We start from the raw sequence: 27,542 nt of genomic DNA, 5'->3' as shown, positions 1-27,542 counted from the left end.
TAAAAATAGACTGAGAATGAAATACAGTAGAAATGGAAACTACAGCAGTTTTGATGATTCTCCATAGTAACGCAGCCACAAAAAGCGATTCCACACCCACTCCCGTCCGACCCACCGTCCAGCGTGGCCAGCCCACCTGCCCAGGAGCCCGAGGACCACACACCAACAGCCCTGTGCACAGGTACTTCCGTGTGGTTGCGTGTGCCCATCCTCCCCACACATCGACACAACAGTAGTTCGCCTGCACCAGCCGTCTCTGAAGAGAGCACACTCCCAAACGAGAGCCCTGACACACACCAGGACACGTACACTCGCACTTCAATGACTCGTCGCACGACCTCGCTGCAGCGGTTTCTGCGGCGGGACAGCTCCCGGCCGCTGTCTGGAAGGAAGGGTGCGCGTCTCCCTGCCCCGCGCCGCTCTCGGGGGGCGCCCGGCCCACTCCGGCTCGCTCGGACAGGGGCCCCGCTCACGATCAGAGGGGTGCGCCGCTCTGACGCCGCAGGAGGGAAGACACAGCGAGGTCCGCCCCCCCGAGGCCAGCCACAGGGTCGCAGCTGAGGAGACGACAGTGGTGACTAGTGGTTCGACCAATGACAATTAAACAACGCTACCAGAGTGCACACAACAGCTTGAACTGCCGCGCGAGGGACCCAGACGGAAGCTGCCGAGGCCACGCGCGCCCCGGCCCCCCGTCGGCAGCACAGGGACGCGAGCCCCTCCTGCGGGAGCACGAGGTTCCGGAGCCGCGGCTGCACATGGCGCCCACCGGCCCCGCGCTCTGCCCGGGCGCCGCGCCCCGACGCCCGTCCACGCTGGCGGCCGGCACGGCCTCTCTCGCAGAGCCCCCTGCACGCCCGGAACAGTTAACCTCCCCACGTTAACTGCCACCTTCAGAACCACCCACAACGCGTCACAACAAGAATCTAGTGTTTATAGAAATAAACTTCCTAAGCTTAAAGCCTCAACATCTTGTGTTGAAAAATCCTTCCAACCCAACAGGCAGACCTGATCAGGAGGGCATGTCCTGAGAAGGCACGAGAGGGACCAGGTCCCCGCTGCCAGGATGGGGGGTGGGGGCGGTTGTCAGGGAGGTGGTGAGGCTGGGCCACGCCTCCCTGTCCCCTCTCCTGGAAGGTCCCGGACTCCCTGGTCCCACGGCCCCTAGTGGCCCTCAGCAGTGCAAACGCCAGTCTGGGCAGCTCAGGCTCTTCTCTGGAGCTCCGGTCGAGTGTGCGGGAAGGAAGAGACACGGGGCTGCTGTGTGCTCCGGGGGGGACCGAGAGAAGAGACGCCCCCCCTTTGCTCCGCCCCCCTCGGAGAAAGAAACGAACAGAGAAAGTCTTCATGTGGGCCAGGCAGCTGAGAAAGCAGACAGTGTTTGGGGTGCACACGTGATGACGGTCTCCCGGGGAAGTGGAACAGTCTCTCGGGACTGGGACGTCGCTGGTCCCCGCCGTCCTGGAGGCTGACCCCACGTGACTGGGAGAGCGCCCCGACCCGTCCCCGGGCTCACGCCGGCAAGGCCGCGCGGAGAGGACGATGTGGGCGCGTGGGGCGGACGAAAGGTGCCCTGCCCCTTCTCACTTTGTGTTCAGTTCGTTCTCCAGCTCCGTCAGCTTGCGGGAGGCCTTCACTTTACTGGACACGTCTTGGCCTTGGGAAAAGAGACGCTGGCGCTCCCTGAACGTCAGGCTCTCAGGGGCTCCCGAGCTGGCAGGACCTTCGGCCTCGTGGCTGCGGGAGAGAGGGGGCAGAGAGCACCGGTCAGGACGGCGCCGCCGGCCCACACGCAGGGCCGCCCCGCCAGCCCGTCTCGTCAGCGGGCGACGCTGCAGCGAGAGTGTGCCTCGCTCTTCCCGGTGGTCCCTTCCCACGAGGGCCGGGGTGGCGCCGGCCCACACCCCTCCCCCCCCCCGGAGTGAGAGGCCGGAGGGGACACCAGCACTGCCTGGCCTCGCCCAGTGCTGGGAGGGCCGTGCGGGCCACGGGGCCCCGACGAGGGCCGAGGGGAGGACACCCGGGAGGACAGGAGCCGGTGCTCCCTGGGCACCACCAGGGCACTGCCTCCCAACCGCCCCCTCCTGGGGGGACGTGCGCACAGCGTCCAAGGGCGCCCGCAGTCCTGCCTCTCAGCCCGCGCCCGCCCCAGCCAGGGCCCGCCCCAGCCTGCACCCGCCCCAGCCAGGGCCCACCCCAGCCCGCGCCCGCCCCAGCCCGCGCCCGCCCCAGCCAGGGCCCGCCCCACGAGCCGCGAGGCAGGAGCAGCGAGCCTGTGCATGCAGCTCTGGGCAACGGCAGATGCCTGACCCGGGACCGAGCCCCTGCAGCACCAGCGAGCCCCACGCGCACGGGGGTGAGGAAGGGGGGGGGGAGGGTCCCGACGGAGGTGCCGTCCGGTGCACACATGCTACCTTTTGGCCGGTTTCTCTCTCGGGTCCAGGTAAGCCTCGTGGGCACCGGCCAGCGTCCCAGAAGATCCCGTGAAACAGTTTGGTCCTTTTCCACAAGAGAGAAAGTCAAAGTTAAAGCACTCGCGCTACCGGCACAACTTCACTCGTGAGGAGGATGCAGCGCCCGCAGAAGACGACCCTTCTGGTCAGTGAGGGAGGGAGCCCGAGTGGCCCCAGCGCTGCCCCGCCCAGTGGTGCTGAGCCGGCGGCCCCCACCTGCTCGAGCGGGGGAGGGCACGCACAGGCCTTCCGGAGACGGAGACGGCCACAACTCCTGCCGGGACAAGGCTCAGGGACACCGCAGACCCCCAGGAGAGCCCCCAGAAAACTGACTTCAGGGGGAGGCGGCGGCGTGCCGGACACGGGGACTCTTCCTGCTGACCCACCCGCGGTGAAGGTGTCTGGGGGGCTAAGGAGGTGCCGTGTGGCTGAGACGCTCAGGGCAGCCACCGAACTTCTTCACAATAAACGGCTGTAACTGCTAAACAAAGTCTCTACACAAGTGAGCGGCCCAGCCCCTGCGCTGGCACCAGCGCTGCAGACACGGCATCGGGGACAGCAGACACGCGGCTGAAGCAGCCTGGGGGGCGCTGCCCTCCGGGCGGGGGCTGGGCGAGGGGCCCTCAGCCTGGGAGCCCAAAGACAGGGTGCAGGCGCCGACGAAAGGCTTTAACGCACCCGGATGGCCTACCTACTCCTGCCCGTGACGTTAGCGTGTTAAAATCGCAGAGCATTAAAACCATGCCAGTACGTCTCCATTAGCTGTACTGAGCAGGTGAAGGAACTTCCACGCTGGGAAAACCTTCCGCTCAGAGTCACCCAGGCTGGAGCCGGGGGCCCTCCCTCGGTCTGCACACTGACCGACAGGGCGGCGGACCGGACTCCTCCGGCCGCGGAATGCCGGTCCCACACCAGCCTCGGAACCGTCCCGCTGGCCGAGCGGCTCCCACCTGACCCCATGCGCCCACCCATGCGCAGGGCCCCCCCCGAGAGGAGCTGCGCCCAACGTGTGGGAGACGACAGCCCGGCTGCCGTGGGAGCGGTCCCCCCGTGCGCTGCACCCTCCCCCACGGCTCAGTGCGGAAGGGTCCCCCATCACCAGGCACAGAGTGTCCCCGCAGCAAAGATTCAAAAGACCACGCAGGGACCCATTCCGACGTGAGATGATCCAGAGCAAGCCTTGAGATACATCACTTGCACAAAAGCTATTCAATTTCAATTTCAAGTTTTTCGTTTCATTTCAGAAAAGCATCTTTTGAGCTTTGCTTTCAGAATACTTGTTTCTTCCACTGGTAACAATCATCTTTTAAAATTCTCAGTTCGTCAGAGTACCAAGTGCCCTCTGAAGGCCACACAGGGATCACAACCGCGTGTGTGTGGCAGAGGCTCCCCGCGGGGCCCTGGTCAAGGGTGCTTTCGGTGCAGCGGCCAGCGTGGGGCAGCCGACACCCTGCCTGTGCGTGCGCAGCGTCCAGTGGAAGAAACCCGCCCAGACTGCAGAGCTGGGCTCCCCCAGCACCCCCCCGACAGGACAGAGATGAAGGTGGGTGCAGCGATGCGCAGGGGGTGACAGAGGGACGCCAGCTGTGCGTTTCGGAGGAAGGAGTCTTCAGGGAGTGGGGAGGCAGGACGGGACCTGCTGCTGCTGCCCGGGGCTCGAGGGTGAGACACGCCAGGGTGTGTGGTGGGGCCGGGGGCCGAGGTGAGCGGGGTGCCTGCGATGAGACCCTGTCACCAAGCCTCGTGTATACCTGCTGTGACATTTATAAAGCATCTCACGCTCAGCTTGCACTTTGCTGCAAAAATCACTGCTATTCCATTAAAGTCTGAACATGCAGCACTCTGGATATGGACAAGGAATTCCCAGGGGATCACAGCTCGGTCTCAGGCGGCAAAGCCCCCTGTGGCACGAGGCCCAGGCACGCGGCTGGGAGGACTGAGCCCCCGCGTGGTGGAGGAGTTAGGTGAGTCTTGTACTCACTGCAAGGGACACCGCTCGGCCGGAGCCTGTGCTGCCAGCTCTCCCGTCTGGCGGGACACGCCCGACTACTCTGCAGTCTGAACCCTTCTAGCTCAGCTCTGTTCTCCGTGGGACTTCCGGGGCCGTCTCAGAAACACCACGGGCACGCGCCTGCAGCGGCACAGGCGGGGACCGCCGTGCCGGCTCAGAACCCGGGGCAAGCGCGTGCCCGTGAAGCCTGGCTGCCTGCGCTGCGGTGCTCAGAGGCAGGAAGGCAACAGGGAGGAAGGAAGCAGGGCAGGGGAGTAAGTCCACAGTGACCCAGTGCGGGGCTCGTGGTGGGGCCGCCCGGCACCCGGCTGTTCCCCCTGCCCAGCTTGGCAAGCGCTGTGGCTGCGAGGGGTCCCGGCCACACCACCACCATGTGGCATGGAAGCTTGGACAGAAAGTCCCACCTCGGTTAAATGCACAACCTGACATGTGCCGTGACACTGCTAGTAAGCAGACACTTAGGTCCAGACACCAGAGCGTGGGAAAGGGCACGTGGCGAGTGGAACACAGGAGTGATCTGGGGGCAGAGGGTGGAGGCCGAGACCCACAGCACTGAGGGGAGGGGGAAGAGAGAAGGCCCAACGGCGGTCAGCTCAGCTGGCGGGGGAGGGCGTCTCGAGAGTGCCAATCACAGGGCGCACACCAGCGAGACACTGCAGTTGAGGGGAAGGGAGGCCGCCCCGCAGAGCCCCGTGATCAAGCCCGACCCAGACTGCCCAGTGAGCGCGGCCCAGGGGACCGCGCCCCGTGGGCAGTGCAGGCAGACGCCCGGACCCGATCAGAAAGGCGGAGGGCTGCCGGGCGGAGCTGCTGGTTACCTCTACCTCTGGAGGGGCCGAGATGGCCCCAGCTGGCGGTTTTTGGAGGGGGCAGGGGCTGGCCTGCTCTGTGGGCAGTACTGTTGGCACTGGCCGAGGGTGGCTGGAAGGAGGTGGAGAGAAAGACGCCATCGGAGGCCGGGCGCAGCTGGCAGGGGGGCCGCCGTGGCTTAAGGGCGGCAGGAGGATGGAGCCCCTGAGATGTCCTGGGGCCGGCGCGCACGTCCTGACCTGCCGGGCCGCAGTCCTCCTCCTCCTCTGCGCTGCATGCCACGTACTTGGCGGTGTAGAGGGAGTCGGGGGAGAGGGCCTGGGCCTGGAGGGAGGAGGCGGTGCGCTGTGGCGGTGGGGGCGGCAGGTGGGCTGCCGGGGGCAGGGCCGCGGGCTCGTAGCCCCGGGGCAGCGGCGGGCGGCCCAGACCCGGCTCCGGCTCCGGCTCCTCAGGCCCCAGCAGCCGGCGCTCGGCCTCCTCGTGCAGTCTGCGCCGCTCGGCCTCCAGGCGGCTGTAATAGCCCTCCTCCTGTCGCCTCTGCGGGCGGAGAGACAAAAGGGCAGAGGTCAGACGAGGCCAGGAAGGGGCCACAGCCCACGCGCAGGGCTCACAGGACAGCAGAGGTGCAGCCCCGCCACCACCCTGACAGTGAACGTGGAGTGTGACGGCCCCTCGACCTGGACGCGGCCGTCTCCAGACCACGAGCACAGGCGCCGGCTCTGCCGTTAAGCGGCATAAAGCTGCCCCGAGGCCGGGAGCGAAGGGACTTCCAGGCTCGCTCAGGCTCCTGTGTGCCGAGTGCACAGCGCGGTCCCGTTCCAGGCTCCCCCCGGACTCTCAGCCCTCCCGCCCCTCCCTGCTCTCCCGGGCCGTCTCTCTCCTGGTTTTGCTGCACTGTGCAAACACTGTGAACTTACCTGTGACTGCTGAGTTTAGAGACAAGACAAAGCCCCAGACAGGCTCTAACTGGCTTCCTGCAGCTGGCGCGTCCAGGGCAGACCTGCTTCCCCACTGCACCCCGCCCCCAGGCTGCCCGAGGGCAGGCCCCCCGGAAGGAGGGCACGACCGGGTCACACGGTCTGTCCCCCGTCACTCCGAGGGAGGGCAACAGGACGCCGTCGACGTGCAGGCACCACCCGGTCCCCCAAAGCAACACGCCAGTGCGCGCCACGGCCCGGGACACCCACGGCAGGCCTCCCACTCCCTGTCGGACAGAAAGCCGCAGCGACAGCAGGAGACAGTCCACGAGATGTATTGAGACACGAGCCGTACATTTTCTCTGACACACCCCGCAGAGACCCCAGCCGACAGCGAGAAAGTCACGTGCACATTGGAAATGGTTAACAGCACAGTTTGGTTAAAGGTTGACAGAGGTTTCAGAGCACAGGCAGGGGCACACGAGGGCACGAGAGGTCCGACAGGAAGTGGTCGCCGTGACGAGAACGAGGGGCCCCGCTGGCGTAGGGTTCAAGCTTTCGGTCCCTTGTCACATTGTGCGCCCGTGCGTCCTCCCTGCTGCCTCTCAGACAGACACACGTGTGCACACACACACACACACGGCGAGTGAACCCACAGTGGCGACGCTTCGCCTTCTCAGGGAGGAAGCCCTCAGAGCGAATGCCAGCCCCAGTTGTGGCCTGGACCCAACTTTTCATTCGGCCGTCTTACTCTACATTGAGACATCCTGAAGGGGAATTTTCTCTTATTTTCTACACAAAATACACGTCCCCCTGGGGTGTCGACGCCCAATGCGGAGTGTGCTCTGCGGCTGCCCTGGCCGCCGCTGCCGTGGGTCCGGGTCTTGGCCCAGAGCAGCAGCGGGCCCTCCCAGGGGCACCGGCACGCCCCCCCTGCCCTGTGCTAAGGGCAGACCCACCGACGGGGCCCGAGAGGCCCCGCCCCACCCAGCAGTTCCCCACAGCGAAGCCGACCCCCCAGCGGCGGGCGTTCCGGGCAGACAGCGGGTTACGCTGGCCCCTCGGCCGCAGAGGCAGCTGCGGCGGACAGCGAGCCTCTGCTGGGCTGGCGCGTGCGGAGCGCGTCCGACGAGCACGTGGCCCGGGGGCGTCTCTGCACGGCACGCACTGGCCCCGGCCGGCCTGCAGGGCTCCAGGGGGCGGGGGGAGGGTGGGCCGTGGGCTTGGGGCAGCCGAGCAGGCGGGCAGCCAGGGCAGCGGCCATTCCCTCAGCAGCCCAGGGACAGCCGGACCCCAAATACAAACTGAAACATCGAGGGGCCTGGGTTCCGGAGAGACCACAGGGTGACTCCCCCACACAGGGGGGGACGCCAGGCTGAACCGCCCGAAAGCTCAGACTCCCCGAGGACAGGCCCAGGAGTCCGACACAACAGGCGGCAGGAGGACAGGCTGGGAGGGACGGGGCCACGCCCTCACGCCCACCCAGCTGCTGCGACCTCCTGCGGGGGGCTGGGGCAGTCTGTCGGTGCTGCCCCCGGACCCTCACAGAAGGGACTTCTGACAAGCCAGGTGTGGCCCTGGGGCTCCCACGGTCCCGGGAGGGGAGTGCTGGGGAGTGCTAGCGCGTGCAGGGCCTGGCGCACCCAGGGACGCCCGGCAGGGCCTCGCTGCCTACAGGGCGGGGACGGGCAGCACCACACAGGCCGAAAGGGCTGTCCCGTTGGAACTGCACTGAAAGGGCTACGTGAGTAAAAGCCCGCACGTGGACACCGAGCAATGACCACAGAGCAACGACTCAGCGCGTCCACCCGGTCACACGCTGAGTTGAGGTTTCCACGCCCTGTGTCTTGTGAGCCAGACGCTCTCTTCACCGTCAGCTGGGGTCGGGTCGTCTCAGGAAACAACCCACTCCAAGCACGCAGTGCTAGCAGACCGCCTCCCCACGCCCCCACCCCGTGCTCCCCCCAGCCCCAGCCCGCGCTGGGCAGGGGCAGAAGCGCCGGCCGCTCCCCAGCAGCTGCCAGGCCACGTCCCGGCCAGGAAGGGCAGTGCGGCGGGGTCAGCAGCCCTGAGTGCAGGCTCGTGCCGGCCAGGCCCCGGAGTTCAGAAGTCAGAGAGAGAGGCACAGGAGACAGACGGGGTCTGGAGGCGGTGGAGAGGAGAGGTGGGAGGGCCGGCAGGCTCCAGTTTTTGGTCCAGGAACAGAAGCTGGGAGCAGGCCCTGCTCCGCCCCGAACGCCTCGAGCCACACACCAGCGCCAGCCCCGCTGTGCCCTACGGGACCCGAACCTTGGCTTCGGCGTCGCGCCTGCCTCGCTCCTCCTCCTGCCGCAGCCGCTGCTCCTCCTGCCGGGCCCGCTCCTCGGCCTCGCGCTGCCGCAGCTCCTCCAGCTGCTGCTGCCGCCGGCGCTCCTCGTCCTGTAACTGACAGCAGAGCGACCTTAGCTTCGGCCCCACCGTGGCCTGCCAGCCCGGAGCGGCAGCACACGGAGACGGCAGACGCACACACACGACGCTCACACGGAACACAGGCGCCAGCGCGGCTGAGACGGTGTGGCCGAGAGCTCCGCTGTGGCCGCGGAGGTCACCCGGGAGCGCTGTCCCTGGTCCCGGAGCCACCGGTCTGCGGCCGTGGTGCCCAGGAGAATGCATCTCACTCACACTCTCACGATCGCTGTGAGAACACGTCTGAGTTAACCAGCTCGTGTGCCCTGACTGCGCCCCCAACCACCTCTCCCCGTGCACTCGCACGGCCGCTGCGCCCCGGGGCAGGTGCGGACACGGCCGAGCCTCTGGGTGGGCAGCACGGGAGGCTGTGGCCCGGTTTACAGGGACGTCTGGTCCCGGGGCCAAGTGCCTCGGGTCCTCCCACCCTGGGCCTCTGCCACCAGCCGTTCCCTCTGGACCCCTCTGTTCAGGGGGGGCCCCCAAACCCTGAGTCACAGAACCAGACTGTGGGAGGACTCCCTCCGACTCTCTTCTGCTGCTCGCCTGCCACGTGACCCCCGTGCTGCTGGGACACGCCAGCGAGGGAACTGAGCTCCCGGGACCATCTCAGGCCCCCGGCCGCCACCAGGCTCTATGGTTCCAAAACGCGTCACCCGCTTGTCATCTATCACCTCCGCCCACACCACCCAAACACTCAAGGACCTCTTTCCACGTCCAGGACAAATCTCTCTGCGTTTCAGCTCCTGTGTCCTTGTCCTCCTGGTCCCATGTGTCCACGCGCTCCCTCCAGGCTGAGGCTGCCTTTTCTGGGAGAACCCGAATCAGAAGCACACCTGGCCAGGAGAGGACGGAGCAGGACCCTCCTCCTGCACCACGATGTAGTAACACAGCTGCGTCTGCCGTGAAAGCAGCTCTGAGCACCCTGCCTCCTCCTCCCGCCTCCTCCTCCGTCCCCCCTGCCCGAGCGAGGCCCGGCCGGAGGGCTCGGGACGCCCTGCGTGGAGGAGGGGACTCCACACGCCGCACGTGAACCCGCCGCGCCGGGCCCCCCGCTCAGTCTCTGACAGCCGCGGGGCCCTCACGCCGAGCCCCACAGGGCGCGCTCCAGCGCCCACAGAACTCCCGGTTATTCTGTCAACTGCTCAGTGGAAACTCGGTTTTTTTAAAGATGAAAACAGAACCCTAACAACATGGCTCTCGTTAATGTCCGTGGTGCGGGGCGCTGCGTCTGGTGACAAACGAGCCGGGCCGTGGGGCTTCCTCCATGTGTCGGCACACAACAGTGAAGTGAGTTAGAGAACGCGAAAACCCCTTCTCGGGCAGACGCCGCAGCCCCGCCCCTCGGCGTGGTCTAGGTGCGAGCCCGGGAGGGGAGGAGGTAAGTGCTGCAGAGGGGTGCGGGGCCAGCAGGGGGCTTCTGGAGTCCGCAGCCCACACGACGAGAGCGGCACCCAAACGCCCAGGACAAAGGGGCAGCAGGGGTGGTGTCAACACCCTACAGGAACGCAGCTCGCGGGAGAACGCAGACCTGCCCCGCTGCGACAGAGGCGCTGCCGCACCCGTCGGAGCACGGACACACTCTCCCCGCTGTGACAGGACCGACTCCTGCAGTCAGGACACGACGCTCCCTGGGCCCCACCGGAGCCCAGCGGTGAGCATGAGAGAGAGCACATGCCGGGGAGGGCCAGTCGGCCCTCGGACACTAAGAAACCAGAACAACTTGAGTTCTCAAGACAACGGGCTGAGGGTGCTCTCCTGTCCGTCTGGAAACGGGCATCTTCCTGAAGAGCCTCCCCCCACCCCGGCCCAGCTGGTGGAGAGAGGGGCCCTCCTGGGCTCGGTTCGCCGTCCCAGATCCAAGGCCAAGGGCCAGCCGCGGGGCGAAGGCCGTGTCTCCCCACAGTCTGGTAAGGTGTGTAACACAGTGTGTTCGTTCCAAAACTCAGACTCGTTCTTCCTCAAAGATGTGCTTCTTAACCAGAAAACAAACACCACCCCCCCTAAAAAAAAAAACAAACCCATTAGTAAGAGACAAAAGGAAATCTAATCCCTTAATCTCCTTTAAACAACAGCTCAGGAAGGGCAAGTTCCATGCCATAAAGCAGTCTTGCAGAAAGTTCTGTTTGGGGGAACAGATATAAGCAGATATAATGCTTACAGAATGAATCAAGATTACAAGCCAGACCAAAATCACTCTAAACCAAGAACCAGGCTGGCATTTCAAAAGCCAGTATGTAAGTCTGACTAAGTCCGACCCAAGGTTCTGGTACGCCAGCAGTCCGCATCTCTCAAAAAGGTATTTTCAAGTTAGAAACGAGGATGCGGAGAGTTCGGGTCTGTGTGTTTGCAGCTGGTGTCTCCAACCGGCACCCCTCTCGCTGCCACCCGCACTGGAAGGCCGCGGAGCGCGCCGCCCGAGGGCCCTCTCTGCAGGCCTCCCTGCAGCGCTCACCCATGGACAGCGCACACCCGTGAAGGTCGAGGTCCCGCAGGAGGAAACCCCGACACGACAGCCGCGGCCGCCCTGCCTGGGCAGCAGAGACAAACCCAAGGAGCCCCGCGCAGGGTGGGGGGCCAAGGGCCCGTGCCCACTGTGTGCCTTTGCCGTGCTTCTGGGGGGACCGGTGGACGCTCCACAATCGGAGTAATGTAGGGTCCTGACGCCCAGACACGTGTTGGCTTTCACGTGCACGTCCTCCTCCCCCTAACTCCCCAGGTGCTGTGGGCCCTCCCCGAAGGGGAGCGTGCCGCCCTGGGGCAGGGCCAGCGCCCCCCTCCGAGTCCTCCCGTCGGACAGGCGCGAGGAAGGCCTGCTGCTCCCCTCCTCGGGGACGACGCCCAGGGAGGTGCCTGCCGGCTCCTCTGAGAAGCTCCTACCACGGAGCTCAAGCCCTCTGGGCCAGGATGCCCCAGGTCTCCAGTCCCACTCGAGGGGCAGACAGGAAGACAGCCTTGAGGGGGTGGCCCTGGGGCCTTCACGGAGGGACTTGGAGGAGCCCCGACAGCTCTGGGAACTCCCTGGGGCTGCAGGAGCTGCTGGGCTACAGGGGCCAGCTGGGACTGGCTGGGGGGTAGACGGCCAGGTCCTGCGAGTTCCTGGTGGAGGATGGCTCCTTACAGTGGGGTCCCCCGCAAGCAGGGGACTCTGTGTAGCAGAAAGAGCACCAAGCACGAACTCAGAAAGCTCTGGGGGGCCTGACGCCTTCAGGCTGGGCCGGGCTCGGAAGCCCCGGTGGCCCCTTTGTCCCGCCCCCGTCACTGTCACGAAGAAAGAAGAGAGTAGCCTGGGCAATTCTCTGGCAGCCCAAAGCCACCCGCTCTGTCACGAGGGAGAGGGCTGGGTCCCCATCGGGCGTGAGCCAGGTGGAGCTATGGTGACGGCCCCCTGCCCCGCACCCCGGGTGGGGCCCGGGGGTACGGACGGACCACAGCACCTTGGAGAGCCCGGGAGCGTTTCTCCGAGGGGCTGAGAAGCCGCCACAGGGCCCCGAGGGCCCTGCCGTCCCACGTGTGTGTCAGTCTCCCTGGGGCCGCCCTGCTGAGAACGGCCTGGGAGGGGACAGAGGCCGAGGCGAGGGGTTCCGGAGGGGCTCCCCTGCAGTCCCTCGGACGCCGGGGCTTGGGCCAGGCACAGCCGAGAGGCGGTCGGACTCGGGGAAACCGGACAGCAGAGCTTCTTGACACTGAGAAAATCTCGGCCGTGGTCACCGAGTGTTCGGAGGGAGCACCCAGAGAACTGCTGCAAGGGGGAGGCTGAAGGGGGAGCCGATGGGCAGAGAGAGAGAGCGGGACTTCCTTCTGAGCAGGCGGAGACGCGAGAGGCCGCTGTGGCTGGGTGGGAGAGGGGCCTGCCCTGGACGTGCGCATTGGGGGTGGGGAGGGGGGTGCTGGTGTCAACACAAGTCCCGGACTGGAGGTGTCGGAGGGCACAGGCAGGGGACTGAGCCCAGAGGAGGAGGAGGGACTGGCGGGGTGCCCTCCGATCCCCCGACACTCGTCCCAGGAGGAAGCAGCTGCCCGCTCTGTCCCCCTTGCCACACAAACCCGGCAGCCACGCCTGAGAGAACCGCCGGGACAGCAACGTTCATGTTTATTGGCGGAATTAGGCTAAAAATGCTGAGAAACAGGGTGGTTCAAGTCAATATCAATACTTAGTTGTCTTCCAAAGAAAGAGAAACTCAACCACTCCCTTGAAGTAAAAATCTCTAAACAGCCCTTATGCTTACACGTCATCAGCGATATCTACTCTAACCCGGGTGGCCCCGGTCAGGGCTTCCCTGGGCCCACGGCGGGGCCGCGAGCGCCTGTGAGCTCACGCAGCGGCCCAAGGCGCCGGCACCAGCACCCCCCGCGCCTGCACCTGCACCCGCACCTGCAGGGGTGAGGGCAGGAGCACGCCCGTCTCTGATGTCTGTCTTGGAGCAGGGGTGAGGCTCAGGGACCGGCCTCTGCACCACCCAGCGGGGAGGGGGCGGGACAGGGCTCTCTCTGGAGGGCCGTCGCCCTCCTGCTGTTCCAGCTTTTACGGAAGGCAGCCTTGTACTCGGTGGGAGGCCACTCGAGTCAAACCTGAATTCAGGGACCTGTTTTAAGTGTTGTCTGCTGCGGGCCTGTCATTTAGAGGCCGACTAACAAATGTAACTTACAGTCAACGCATCAGTCAGGATGCGAGGGGAACCGCAGGGCTTGAGCCCAGTTTGCTCGGAAAGGCTGCAGGAGAAGCGATGTGCTCCAACAGCCAAACCCCATCTGTCACCCGAGACGCTGACCAATCACACGGGTGTCAGCACGTAAGGGTCGCTGGGTCAAAACCTGAAGTGCTGTTCAACGAGTGAGACGGCTTCCCACGAATGCACTCGGTCGAGCACCGAGGCTGGACGGTGGCGTGCGGCAGACGGCACAGACGGACACCAAGTGGCCGACGGGGGGGGTCTGCGACACCGGCCCCGAGCACGCCGCACCACGACGGAGGGTGACCTCGAGTGCTCGGAGAGGGCAGACACCAGTGTGGCTGACAAACTGCAATCCAGGTGGCGTCGTCGGGGGACAGGGGACGTGCTCCGGGGCGCTCGCGCACGCTAGCCTTCCACAGCCACGTCCCGAGCAGTCCCGTCGGAACGGCGGACGGTGTCAACAGCGGCTCGACTGAGTCTCTAATGGCTGAGTACCTACAATCCACTGCTAACGGAACAGGAGTGAGATGGATTGTTCCTCCCTGCAAACCGCAGGTGCTCACGTGTTCACGACGACCAAGGCTGCACACACTCAGGTCACGACGGACAGAAGAGTGCGAACCGCGAACAGGGACACGTGAACGTCACAGGAGAGCAGAGGGACACCGGGCGTGGACACAGTCGGGGGCATGCTCTGAGTCACGGACCGCGGACGCCCCCCGGGGAGGGGCCGTGAGAGCGGCGGCGACGAGACACACACCACCACCGGAGAACAGGGAGACCGGGACAGGAAAACGCACCAAAGGGACAGAAACAAGAACATACCAAATCTAGAACAGAGATTGCTGGCACAGCAGTCTGCTGCAGGGGACAGAGGGAGAAAAAGAAAGAGGCAGTGAGAGCGGTTAGCGTGGCCCTGCGCTCCGCCCCAGCCCGTCTGCTGCTCTCCGCCACTGCCGCCAGGGGCCCGGTGGGTGGGGCGGGGGCGGGGTGGGGGCGGTGCAGGCTCCCGTCTGCCGGGACAAGGACGCACGGAAACCAAACCAGGTAGGGTTTCCCTCAGCTCTCTGGTTTGGAGACGAAGATGTGCACTTCGATATGTACTCAGTGGTGAATACACAGATGCTTTTAACCGGATTATCGTAAAAGCTTTCCAAATACCGTAGTCATACTGACAGGCTTAAAATGGACAGGCCTCCAGTGGACACCCAGCCCTCACGGGCGTGAGTGCCCGCAGGACCGTCACAGCGCGGAGCGCCCGTCACAGCCACTGGGATGCGGCTGCAACAGCGCAGCACACGGCTGCGCGTTCCCCGCTCACGCGGGCTGCGTGCGGGGCTGGCACTGCGGGGGCGGCAGAGCCGAGCTGCCCTTGTGTGGTGGGTGAGGGGCACCGGCCACAGACACGCTCAGCACTCCTGACGGCCTGCCTGCGGCGCGCCTGCTGTGACGGCAGCAGCCACGGGCAAGCACACGGCTGACAGTGCAGGGCCCCGGAGGCCGGAGGCCGGTGCCAGGCGCCACGGGCTGCACTCAGGTAGCAGCGCTGGCAGACACAGTCGGTCTGAAGGGAGCTGGCGCTGGCGAGGCAGAAGTGCTCATGAAACAAGGGAGCTGACGTCTCCGCCCTCGCTTGAGGAACTGCGGCGCCCGCACAGGTGGGCTCCCACCTGGACTTGGGGCACAGCCATACACGGAGGAGCACGTGCACACAGTAGGGAGCGTGCGTGCGTGTGCATCGGCGAGATGCCGCCCGCTGGCCCCGTGCCCGCCTGCACCGCCCCGTGGCTCAGTCTTCAGGGGCAGAGAGCATCAGACAAGAGCTGGAATAGAAACAAAACCCGAAAGACAGAAAGACATGCCCCTGCTGTCTTTTCTCAGAACCCTGCACTCTGCTAAAAAAAACCCCACTCTTAAGTGGTCAATAGTGCTCTCCAAATTAGTGCTGAAGAACGCCTCTCTGTCGACAGGGCTCCAGAGGCTGACAGAAACCTTAAATTGGCAGTGTAACCACCTACTGCACTAACCTAACATAAACTGGACTCTCCTTCTTTTGCGTGACACAAGAGAACCAGAAGTTACTTGCACAATCGGAGAAGAGAAGAGAACCCTCTGTTCTCAGTGTGCGTGACCACTGTGGGAACACAGTGGGTGTGCCCCGCACCGCCCAGCGCCCACCGCCACGAGCAGGGCTGGGCAGGGGCCGTGCGTGCGCAGCCTGGCTGGCACTCGGCACGTTCCTGCGCCGGCTGCACAGCTGGGCGGGAAGACCGAGTCTGCGTGGCCCCCAAGGCCCAAGATACTTACTACCTGCCTGTTCAACAAAAAAGTTTTGCCAACCCCTGATCGAGATTACTGGTTCCTTGGCGGAAGTGTTGCGAGAGGACGAATAAGGGCTTGCTGACTGGGACAGCCCAGTGCCCTCCGCACTGGGCGTGTCTGGGGAAAGCTCAGCCTCGGCACGGCTCGCTTCTAGGGGCCTCGGCTCACGGTCCTCGCGAGACGCCCCGCCCCGTGCGGAGCAGCGGCGAGCGGGCCCCGCGCCCCTTTACCCTGGCTCTGCGCTCGGCCTCCAGCCGCTGCATGAGCAGCACGGTGTCCACGTCGTCGTCCTCCTCCTCCTCGTCGTCCTCGTCCTTCTGCTTGGACTCCTGCAGCCGCTTCTGGAACTGCCACTCGAGCATGAGCTTGCGCAGGCGGTCGCTGTCCTCAGCGCTGCGCGCGGGCTTGCTCTGCAGCTCCTGGATCTCCCTGCTCAGCATGTCCACGATGTGCAGCTGCTGCTGCTTCTCCAGCTTCTCCCGGGCGTCCCGCTTCCAGGGGTCCGGGGACAGGCTGTCGCCGGAGGAGAGCTCCTCCTTGCTGACCGTGATGTACTGCAGGTCCCTGCGCTCGATGGTGCGGGGCTGCTGCTGGGGCTGCAGCTCTCGGATGACCGTGTCCGGGGCTCTCTGCAGCGTGGCCGGCTTCTCCGGCTTCACGGGCTGCACGGTCACAGGAGAGAAGGGAGCGGGGTTCAGCGACTGCGTGCGCATCTGGCCCAGCTTCCTCTCCTGCTCCCGGCGCTTCCTCTCCCGCTCCTCCTCCAGCCGGGCCTTCTCCTTCTCGTACCAGCGCTGGTGCTCTTCCCTCTTCTTCCGCTCCGCGGCAGCCGCCTGTGCCGCCTGGGGGCCCACCTGGCTGGCAGGGGGCGGTGGGAGGGGCAACTCCATCGGGATTCCGTCAAAGTCGCTGGCGTAGTGCACAGGAGGCGGAGGCGGGGGTGGGGGCAGGTCCGTGCGGCCGGGCTGGGGGACCGCTGCTGGTGTAGGCTGCCCGCTGGCCGGCGTCTTCCAGCGCCCCGGGCCGCTTTTGGTCAGAGTGGACGCAGGCGTGCCCGCCTTGGACGCGTGGTCCAGGTGCTCTTGGCTGGACGCGCTGGAGCCCATGGAGGAGCCCGGATGGATCCACATGTCGCTGTCGGACTTGCGCTCCAGGGCAGCCTCCATTCGATGGTGCTCCAGGTGGTAAACTGTATCTTCCCGGAGTTCCTCTTGGGAACGGGTGACACGCTGGAAAGAGACAAAGGCAGGCTGTCACGTTTCGGGCACTCGTCAGAAGAAATTACTGGAAATCCATCAACACTCCATCCCCAGGGGAGAATTCTTAGGACCATGAGTGCGCAGAACAGAGGCTGAGCCCGCCCCGGGGGCGTTCCGGGGGCCGCCTGGCCTGGGGCGAGGGGCGAGGGGCGACGGGCGTGCTCTCCAGGCCCTTCACCGGGGCGAACCGGAACGCACGCGGACTCCACCACTGCAGCAGGGCGCCCCCCACACCCCTCCCACCGCGGGGCCGGTCACGTGACCAACTTTGAAAGGGTGGATGTTTAGCCTAATTACGTGAACAGCAGCAAAAATTACTTCTCTGTAATAATATTCTATTTCTTCCAAAGAGTAATCATCGAACCTCAACCACGCTGTCACCCGTGGCTTCCGGAATGTCACTGCTGCTGCCTGCCCGCCCCGACAGGCGCGCACAGTGCAGGGAGCCACACGCACCAGGCCCCCCGGTCCCCTCTCAGGAGAGTCTACAGTGGGGCACACTGGCTGGACACAAATTTTGTGTGTACGTCAGAGACAGAAATGAACGCACTTTTCTCAAAGGGCTAGTCTCAAAGGGCCCGATGTCTGAAAAACAGCGCGTCTAAGATAAAGATGACTCCCTATGATGATGTCTGAAGCAAACACTTTCCCCTGCCCTGTTAAGGAATGAAAACTGAAGATGCAAACCTGAAAACAAACTGTTTTCCTTTCCTTAAAAAACAAACAACGGAATACGAACTATTTCCTGAAAAAGCAGAAAGATAAAGCACCCCTGGAAAAACAAGCCTCAGGAACCACGGCCCACGGACCGCCGGCACGCGGCTGCAGCTTTACCGCATCCGCGCGGGCACCGCCAGGGGTGCCTAGTCGGGGCTCGCCTCAGACGCTGCCCACGGTCCTCCCTGCAGCTGCCCCTGGTGACTCCTGGCCACTGCTCTGCTCCTGTTAAGACCCACGTTGGCCCCTGGGGCTTACTCCTGGAACCCGCCCCCCACCCCGCCCCGCTGAGTCCACCATAATTCTTAGTCATTTCAATATCCACCCCCATCCTCTCCCCGTCCTCTCGGGATCATCTGCCCACGCTGTGAGGCAGAGGCAAACAGCAAGTGTCACCTGCACATGCGGGGCTCCACCCATGCTGCCTGGACAGCAGGTGAGACTGGGTGGGCTGCTTCCCCGGGGCCAGCAGCTCCCCCTAGGGGCCCCGAGGGTGCACTGGAGGAAACGGGGCAGGCAGCCACTTCATTGTGAAGGGGAGATCTGGAGAAGGCCTCTGCTCACAGCCAGCTCCCGGGGCTGCCGGGGCTGGGGCTGGGGCCGGGGGGCCATCGGGCTGGCAAGGACAGGGGCAGGACGGACCCAAGCACGAGACGAGGTCCAGTCTTTTGGACATGCAGGGTCTGCGTCCTGAGCCCCTTCTGCCCTCAGAAAATGGGGCTCTCTCCCCTCCTTCCTCCCACAGCCCCCTGTGAATAAACCTCCCCCAGCCCCTGGCCGTGTTGTCCTTTTAGGCTCAACGTGCAACCCCATCTCCACTCCCAGCACCTCCGCCCGCCCTGGCCCAGGACTGGCGGACTCAGGACCCCGCCCCAGGACGGTGCCTGCTGTGCAGCGCAGACTGGGCCTGCCCGTGAGCACACATCTGAATCCCCCCCAGCACGACACCGAGTCACCCTTCGGGAAAGGAAAGCACACCTGACGCCGTGCCCCGACTTGACGACCACGACAGACACCCGCTCCTCCACCGGCTGGGGCAGAACTCGAACCCTCAGCCTGCCACACGGAGCCCCTCCAGGCCGTGCCAGCTGCCTCCGCAGCCTGGAACACCACCCCCGCGCCCACCCTGGGGCTGCTGCCCTTCCCACCGGCCGTCCCCGCTCCTCTGGGGGGCTCCAGCTCCAGGCCCCCTCCCATGCTCCGGAGCCGTGTCGGTCTGGGCAGCTGCAATGTCGCCTGGGGGCCCAGGGTCTGGTCACACCCAAGTGGGGGACCACTCTGTCACCCTACGGCCCGGCTCTTTCGACCGTGTGATGCGCACACCTCGTACCCTGGCCACGCCAGCAGCGTCACAGTAGGGACCCGAGGCCCCCGTGTCCCCGGGGCCTGGGCAGCGCCGGGTGGAAGTGGAGCCCCACCTGCTCCCCGGCTCTCCTTTCTCACTCCCAGAGGCAGCGGCCCACGGGCCCCAGTGATCACCATCACTGACCTTTCCTCACACAGCGAGGTGACAAGCACCCTTCCCCACGTTCATCCCCCACGTTCAGCGTCCTGGCCTATCTGTCCCCTCCTCCTCAGCCAACCACACTGCTGGCAAGGAAAGCAACGCCGTCAGCAGGGCTGGTGGACAGAACATGGTGTGTCCCAGAGATGGTGCCACTCCGCCTGCCTGGGGTGGACTGCGCACGGAACCCCTGCCCTCCTAACCTGCATGGCGGCACTGGGGTGGCTGCTGTCCACGCGCCCCTGCGGCTCATCCTCGTAGGCGGGCCACTGGCTGTGAGGAGGGGGCGGGGCTGCCCGGTCCTGGGACTTGGAAGCAGGGAAGGTGAAGTACTCGCGGGTGTAGGTCTGCGTGGGGATGGGGTAGGCCTCGGGCCGCGGGGGCGGCGTCTGCTCCTGGGAACCGTGAGGAAGACAGACAGGTGAGCTCTGCAGTCTGTACAGCAGGCTAACGAGACTTTCGTGAGCTCTTTTATAAAACCGCATACGTCTATTTGAAAACTGTGTTACAAGTTAGAAGTGTTTTGATCCTACACGATGCAAATAATGGAAAACACCTTACTTTGCCCAGACTTGCTCACCTACAGCTCTTTTCCCTGTTCTATTAAAAACAGAAAAACCAACCCCCCAAGCCGTCAACAGGGCCAGCTGTGGCGCACTCTGGGCTTGGCCAGGCGCTCTGAGGGGAGCTAAGGACTCGACGCGAGAGTGGGCGCAGGGCTCAGACCTCCGAGCAGAGGTTCCCCGTGGAGACGGACGTTATCCTCGCGGCTGCTCCGGGGGCGTACGCGCTCTTCCCGCCAGGACTCGGAGGCTGATCTGGTGGGGAGAGTCGGGGACAGAAATGTCACCTGCCGTAACAAGAGGCTGCCTAGCAAGGGGCGCAGAGGGCAGTCACCGCGGGCCGCCGGCCTTCGTGCCACCTGCGAGGCGATGGCTCAGGGAGGGGCACGAGGCCTGGGCAGGACTGGGCTCCCCACGCCCCCGCCCCAGCTCCTGAGCAGTCACGGCCAGAGCCACAAGGTCCTCCTACGGATGGGCTGCGGACCGTGTCCAGCGCGGGGCAAACCCGTGTGGGCCGCACACTCGCACTCCTGCTGGTCGCTGGGCGGCCCGGCCAGCGGCACCGTCGGCACACCTGCCCAGAGCAGGGACCGAGCCAGAGGGCTTCCTCCTCAGCTCCCACCGCCCGTTACAAGGGCACCTGCCCTCACGGCCTCAGGAGAACGGGCCAGGGGCCCGCACGTGTGAGCGGCGGCTCCGTGCCCCCCAGGAGCACACCTGAGCGCTGCGGGCCTGGGGCGGGAGAGGAAGGGCCGCGGGAGCGCTCTTACTCGCTACGTTGGGGCTGGACCGGTGGTCAGCCCGGTTCTTCAGCAGCCTGTCGTCGCCAGCCAGCTTCTTCGGCTCGCTGTACTCCGCCCAGGGCAGCGGGGGGCTCTCGGGGGACCCGTTCGGAGCCGAGTTGTGATAGAGCTCGAAGCCTTCGCTCTTCGGTCGGGGTCTGCCTGAGCCCCGGCGATCCGACACTGGAATCACAGCGTGAGCCAGAGTTACCACATGTTCAAGGGTTTGTCTAGACACCCGCTTACTTCTAAGAGAAAGATAAATCTACAGATATTTAAAACTCCATAAGAAAATTTGCTTTCAGTGGAAAATAAGATGATTTTTATCTTTCTAGAGAATCTTAAAAGGTCTTCAAGTAAAGCAACACTGAACAGGCACTAATGGAAAAAGGTACTCTTTCAAGCTGACTTTCTCACAAGCTGGCCTGTTTTAAGTAACAAAACTAAAGGAACAGAAGTTACAAACCCGTTTTGAAATAACTTCTCAGAAAACAAATCAGTCCCTCATTTTTAAATACGTGAACTTGTCTATCACTCAGGGTGGGCACGGTCAGAGGTGACACATGACGGGGCCATGCGATCTCCATTCTTCAGTTTTCTCAGCCTCTCGCTTGGTCGCCCTGATGTACTACTGACTTTCAGGTTTCCTCTCCTCCCTTGAACCCGTCTGGCTCGCCTCTGGAGCGACGGTGCAGGCGGAACTCACACAACAGCATGCCGAGTGTCACGCCGTGAAAGCAGGAGAAACAGGCCGAGCCCAGGCAGCCTGGACGCAGCCCGGTGTTGGGCCCCGCGAGCAGAAGGCCCGAGTCCTCAGACGCCTGCACCGCGCAGACCCGAGTCCGGGCCTGAAGTCCCCGAACCTGACCCCCAAAGGGGAGCGCTCCACCCGGGCCAGGCTCCGGTCGGGCCCTGTGAGCTAGGGGGGTTACGAGGACTGAGATGCAAAGTATGTGATGATTTAAACTACGACACGAGTCATAATCTGTTTTTCCTGTGGTTTCTGAAGTAATTTCTTTACAAAGTCTTAAGTTTATATGGGTTTTTATTCTGAGATTTTTGATGTAGCTACAAAACTATGGCTCCCACCAATAAACTACTTTATTCAAATAAATGTGCATCTTATCACAACGGTGAACTCTCCTAACAAGACCATCAGGCCCCAGTTCAGCGACTGCAGGACTGCGGTAACTGTGCATGTGCGTAAACAGTTCTCCCACAGAGAAGTCCAACCACTTTCTGAAGACCACATCCTGCGTCTGCCAGGGAAACGGGAAACCCACTCTCACACTCGCTGCTGACGGCGCGTCCCCCTGCGCCGAGGCTCTGGGAGCCCCCGGCAGGGAGCCGGGTCCGTGGGAGCGGGCTCGGCGGCTCTGAGGGGACAGGCGATCTGACACGTCACCGCTGTGGCTGGCAGGGCCACACTGAGCCCCGGCTCCAGCGAGTCGCACCCTCGCCCCCCTCACCCTTTGGAACGGGGGGACTGAACTCGACGGCCCCGACCCCACGGGGTGCCCGCTGACAGTGGGGCAGGGCCCGGCCGTGTGATGCCTGGCTGGCAGCGGTCAGCGGACGGACGCCCCGTTCCCCCCACACAGGCGTCACTCACGTCGCTGCATCATCGGGGACGGTTGGTTGAGCAGGGTGGCAAGACCGTGGTAGATGGCTCCTTGCTTTGCTACTTCCAGCGTCACCACGGAGCTGGTCCTTGTCATGAGCTCCGCTGCCCTGGGAAGAGAGGGCCACGGAGGTAAGGAAGGGAGACGTGCCACCTGCTCTGTCCCCACAGGAGCCTGGGCCCTGCGTGGCCCAGATGCTGCTGAGAACCCCACCCCGCCCTGCCACCCCTCCCGAACAGCCCCACGCCCACCCAAGGCCACGGGAGAAGCACAGGGTGGCGGCAGCGCTCCCCGACACTGTGAGGGGCCGCCCCACCCAACGAGTGCCAGGGCACGCGGGCTGAGTTTCACACTCACACGGGGAAGAGCGGGGCATGGCCCTTCAGATTCCTTCCATCTCCCAGCCCCAAACTTCACCGTGAGGTATCCCCACAAACGTCAACACGAAGCCTAAAGCCAGCAGACAAACGGTACCTTTCCTGAGAGAGTCCCACCAGGCTCCGCCCGTCCACGCTGAGCAGCTGGTCCCCGGCCGCCAGCCGTCCGTCCTGCACACGTGCCCAGGCAGAGCGTGTCCGAGGTGGGCGGGGAGGGGAGAGGGAGGGAGAAAGACCAGGTGAGGACACTCCCACCTGCCTGTCCGCGGCGGACAGTGCACAGTGTCCGGGAACTGGAGACACAGCGGAGCAGGAGCACCCCCCGCCGTGTGTTGGAGACAGCGCGCCGAAAAGGCGCGTGTTTAGAGGGTGTACTAACCACGTCCGCAGCACCTCCTTTCACCACGGACTTGACGTAGATCCCGAGTTTGTCTTGCCCGGCACCCTGCGCAGAGACAAGGGAGAGAGGCCGCACTGAGGACTCGGCAGGGACCCCTCGGTGGGGCGCAGCGGGGATCACGCTCACACGCGGCGGCTGTGACGCGAGTCCCGGTGCCTGCGCGCACGTGGGGCCCGGAACTGCAAACACGCTGTCCACAGGACCCGCACGCTCCTCGGCGAACACAAAGGGACTCACAGGAAACGTGTCTGCTGTTTCCAACTTAAGAAAAATTACCGCTGAAAAATCAGTCAATTGTTGACAAGTCTTGAACAGACCGAAAGCTCCAGGTCATTTGAGACGGGCTGTGCACAGCCACAACGGTAAGTGAACTAAAACCACTCTCACGATCCACAGACTCAACACTTTAACACGAAAGCAACAACCACAGCACTTTGCACCCTGATATTTACCTAGACCCCCTTACACCCCTCCTTAAGGGTGTAAAACAAGAAACACTGCACCGTGGCAAACGAGGAGGACTTCGGGGAGAGAAGATCACGCAGCAAGCACACTCTGCACGACTCCACTCAGGGGCGGGCGCCGGGACTGTGAATAAACCCAGAGGCCCCGGGCCACACCGCGCGCGCACGGGAACCCCGCACGTCCCGTCACGGGGCGCGAGGAACTCCCGCGAGACCGGTGCCAGACACAGACACCGCTGTTCCAGAGGACGACCGGCGTTCTGCTCGGGCTGCACAGCCAGCAGCCACCACCCAGGCTCGGGGCTGCTCACCGGGGCCCGGAGGAAGCACGGTCACGCGTGAGCGCTCACACAGACCCGCATGGCCGACTCCCTGCGGCGGCGGCGGCGGCGTGTCTCCCAGGCACGCCCGCGCCAGCGGCCGGGAGCCGCTGTGTCACGAAAGCAGGGACAGAAGGCGGCACCACCACGGAGAGCCCTGAGGACGGCAACTTCCGCAGGTGGCCCACCGAAACGGTCACCTGCGGGGCTCAAACTGCTTGGTTTCCACCTGAGAGCTCCTTTTCCCTTTAGGCGGCCGTGCGGGTTTGAAGAGGAGTCTGACCGGCGGGCGAGCGTGGCGGAGGGTGCGCCCGGCTCTCCCCTCCGGGGACACCCAGCCCCCCACACGCCACTGCTCCGTGAGCCCGGAAACATCTGTCACACGCGCAACTCCCCGGTCTCCAGCCTGCTCACCGCAGCACCCTCTCTCCCCAAGTCCACGCTGCAGGCCTGCCTGGACCCAGACGCCCACGAGACGCCCTCAGAAACCACGCAGCACTTCCAAAGCAAAGAGACAGCCCAGTGCAAAAGTGCAAACGAGGGTCCTCACCTGGGTTCCTTTACCATCAAATTAAAAGACAAAAAAAACCAAAACAGCCCTGGCTGGCGTAGCTCAGTGGATTGAGCGCGGGCTGCGAACCAAAGTGTCGCAGGTTCGATTCCCAGTCAGAGCACATGCCTGGGTTGCAGGCCACAGCCCCCAGCAACCACACGTTGATGTTTCTCTCGCTCTCTCTTTCTCCCTCCCTTCCCTCTTTAAAAAAAATAAATAAAACCTTAAAAAAAAGAAACTGACAGCTTCCCTAATTTAAAAACAAAACAAAACAAAATATTTATTTGGAGAGTTGGCAAACCTTGCACTTTTTGGTAAATCTGCAATTTCACAATATAAAACACACAGGAGGCACTTAGTAAATGGCAACTTTCTGAATTCATCATGTCCGTTAGCAGACAGCAATAAACACACCTTCCACCGGACCTCACACCTGCCCATGCCGGGTTTCCTGGAAAGTAGGGGCTGAGACGCACTGTGGGAAGTCACTTCCAGACACCCCTCCTGCACCCACTTGCTGAAGTGGGTGCTCCTGCATACAGACTCTATTAAATGATGAAAACCCACGTCCTATACTTCATGCAGCGTGGGGCTGGCCACTCTGTGCAACAACTCAGCTGTCAGACCGGCAGTCCCTCCCTCCCCCCCCCCCTCCCTCCCACGCCGGCTCACTGAGCGCTGGTGCCGTACACACCCGAAGCTGCGTTCACACCCACGGACTGAGACCGAGCACCCTGCTCCCCCGGAGCCTGCACATTCTAGGGTGGTTTTCTCTCTCCACAGCTGCCAAGCACGGATTCCAGTCAGAGCACTGAAAAGCCCTCTCTTCTTGCAAACACGACAATGACACTCATTTGCAGCCAGTGACCTAGAGGCCAGAGTGTTAAAACAGGTTCCTAAAGCACCCTTTCTCCTCCTGCTCCCTCTGTGACCAGCATAAGAGCAACGCTTGCTGAACTTTAGGGTACGGCAGCTCCCCTACCTTCGGCTTTGCCTCCCGCAGTTTCAATTCCCCATGCTAAGCAGATCAGGGTACTCCGTGGAAAATTCCAGAAATAAACAACAAGAAGTTTGAACGTGTGCCATTCTGAGTAGCGCGGTCGTGAGCCCTCCAGCTGTCCGGCTCCGCCCCACCCCCGGGCGGTGACTCACCCCTCTGTCCAGCACCTCCAAGGTGAACACAGCCCACCCACCAGACACTGCACAGCACGCTGCTGTCACCCTGGTTTAAGAGAGACCACATTCACGTCCCTTTTACTACAGCACGTTGTTTCGCTTTGTCATTCTTGCTCACCTCTCCTGCACCTGCCCTGCAGGCTCCCCCGCACCGTGGGCGTGCGCGTCTAGGGACGGCACAACACACGGGGTCTGGCCCTGCCCACACTCTCAGGCACCCGCGGGGGCCGGGGACGTGCGCCCGGGGGACACGCGGGGACGGCGGTTCTGGTTTCAGCGTGAACGGGCACTCGCCCACATCTGCACCCAGAGTCGTTACTCTTCGGCAACGCAACACTTCCCTGTGATTCAGACAATAAAAACAACAAAGCAAGCCTCCCTCCACTCCCCATCTCTGTACAGGATCACTATTGATAAAGAAGGAAATTTCATTTGGACAAACTTAACAACAGAACTCTTCTAAACAAACCACAAAACCACGGAATGCTGTAAGAAAATGGAAGCGGTACTCCTGCCTCCTCCCTCCCACCCTGAAGCCCCGCGCACACACTCTGTCGCCCGTCGGTGAGCTCTCCCGCTGCAGCTGCCGCGCCGGGGAGAGGTCTGTGCTCCCCGCGCACAGCCAGCTGCGGCTCCCCCGGGTTGCGGTGTATGTTTTGACCTCTTCTCTTGTACCAGCGATCTCACACCCGAGGGGAGCTACCAGGCCCTGTTATTTCCTAATCACTCTACACTTTAGACAGCTTAGTACATAAGCTTAAATTTAGCAGACTCCCTATTTAAATAGCTTCTCGTCCTACAACCTTTTAAAACAGGCAATCCGCTACACTACACACAACACGAGATGTAATAAGACCGAGTGGAACATTCAGGTGAAACTGCCCGTGTAACAGAGACGCCTGACGGCATCACCACCACCGCGTCCTCAGGCACAGGGGAGTCGACAGTGCAAGTTCTACGAATTCCAGAAGACTCCTGGCACAGTGGGGGCCCTGTCCTCCTGGCTGACCTGCTGGTCGCCCGAGGCCAGGCCTGCCTTGGGAGACGACGCCCCTTCTCGCCCCTCAGCCTGCGACTGTGCGGCGGCCCCTGCAGGAGACACCGCACCCCAGGCCCCAAGCCCGGGTGCGAGCTCCCCACGACACACGAGTAGGAGCCAGCACAGGCCTCACGGCCCGAAGCTGCCCCGTCCCCGGCTCCCTCCACACAACACCTCTCTCTGACGGGCTGCGTCCACCCAGGCCCTTCGGCTCCCGAGTCCCAGGCTTACCTGTCGCCCGCTCCCAACGTCAGACAAGACTCCCTTTGCTCCCTCTGAACGGCCGCTGTGTCCTGTGTTCCAGCTGCTCGGGCAGAAGGCTCCTCCCCAACGCCCTTCCAGAGCAGCTTCCTTATAAGGCTACTAGAGTGGGGTCGACTCCTCGTTTTGAAAACAACTCCTAATCACGAGGAAGTCCGAGTTGCAGGGAACACATCCGTGGGTTAGGAAGCAGCTGCTACACCCATTGTGGGAGTAGGTGAGAGAACGCTGGTGACACCGCAGAACTGCCAGTTCTCGAAGTTGGAGCCCCGAGCCCTTGGGGTTCCAGCCCCGGACGCACCCTCTTTAGAGGGCCACGCACCCCGGTGACACGGTCCCGTGACGCGCGACGGGAAAGGCCCCGCGCTGGAGAAGTCATGGGTGTTGTTTCCCGCACGAGGGAAACTCATCTGTGCCCTCAGTTACGGCCGTCCCCTCTGGCCCCAGGTCCGCCCCCGGTGAGCAGCGCGCTCGCTCGCCACCAAAGGAGGCCCAGGGAGACAGAGACCTCGATGCAAGGGCGCAGGAGCACCGCGCGGGTCACCGACGAGGCCTCGTGAAATCCGTGGTTAAAACACCTTCCTGGCGGCGGCGGGCGGGTGCGGAGTGGCGAGTCTGGACCCGGCATGCCCCAAGAGGCCCCCCAGCTGGGGCTGGCGGTGAGGCGCCCCCCCGGGCCAGCCCCCGCCCCCTCGGGCCGCGCGCTCACCTCTGCAGGCGCGCCGCCCCCCACAGACACTCGCCCCCTCTGCAGCCCAGGGGCCTCTGAGGGGACGAACGCCCCGCCCGCCCACCGCTCGAACCCTAGCTGTACTTCGGGCGCAGCCCAGAGTTGTGAACCGGCCGCCAGCAACGGTGAACGTGCCTGCTG

At 63.8% G+C, this 27,542-nt stretch overlaps 1 protein-coding gene across 17 annotated transcripts in view; it reads right to left on the bottom strand.

Annotated features, from left to right (window-relative positions):
• Positions 1-917: 917 nt before the first annotated feature.
• Positions 918-27,542, bottom strand: part of AFDN (afadin, adherens junction formation factor) — a 104,093-nt gene continuing 77,468 nt past the window's right edge. For 7 of the 17 annotated variants that reach the window (XM_036024973.1, XM_036024979.1, XM_036024982.1 and 4 more), the window contains 12 exons: positions 22,838-22,903; positions 22,556-22,629; positions 22,072-22,190; positions 20,448-20,642; positions 19,841-19,932; positions 19,318-19,509; positions 15,865-16,863; positions 14,138-14,173; positions 8,481-8,615; positions 5,283-5,811; positions 2,415-2,499; positions 918-1,737 (listed from right to left, as the gene is read on the bottom strand). In XM_036024973.1, the coding sequence (XP_035880866.1) occupies positions 1,584-1,737; positions 2,415-2,499; positions 5,283-5,811; positions 8,481-8,615; positions 14,138-14,173; positions 15,865-16,863; positions 19,318-19,509; positions 19,841-19,932; positions 20,448-20,642; positions 22,072-22,190; positions 22,556-22,629; positions 22,838-22,903 (2,676 nt within the window). In that variant the 3' untranslated portion in view covers positions 918-1,583. The remainder of the gene's footprint in view (positions 1,738-2,414; positions 2,500-5,282; positions 5,812-8,480; positions 8,616-14,137; positions 14,174-15,864; positions 16,864-19,317; positions 19,510-19,840; positions 19,933-20,447; positions 20,643-22,071; positions 22,191-22,555; positions 22,630-22,837; positions 22,904-27,542) is intronic. The other 10 variants (XM_036024980.1, XM_036024989.1, XM_036024981.1 and 7 more) reach the window with 6 other exon arrangements.

Source organism: Phyllostomus discolor, chromosome 4, assembly GCF_004126475.2.
Source record: "Phyllostomus discolor isolate MPI-MPIP mPhyDis1 chromosome 4, mPhyDis1.pri.v3, whole genome shotgun sequence".
Lineage (NCBI taxonomy): Eukaryota > Metazoa > Chordata > Mammalia > Chiroptera > Phyllostomidae > Phyllostomus > Phyllostomus discolor.
This window is presented reverse-complemented; position numbering and strand designations above follow the sequence as displayed.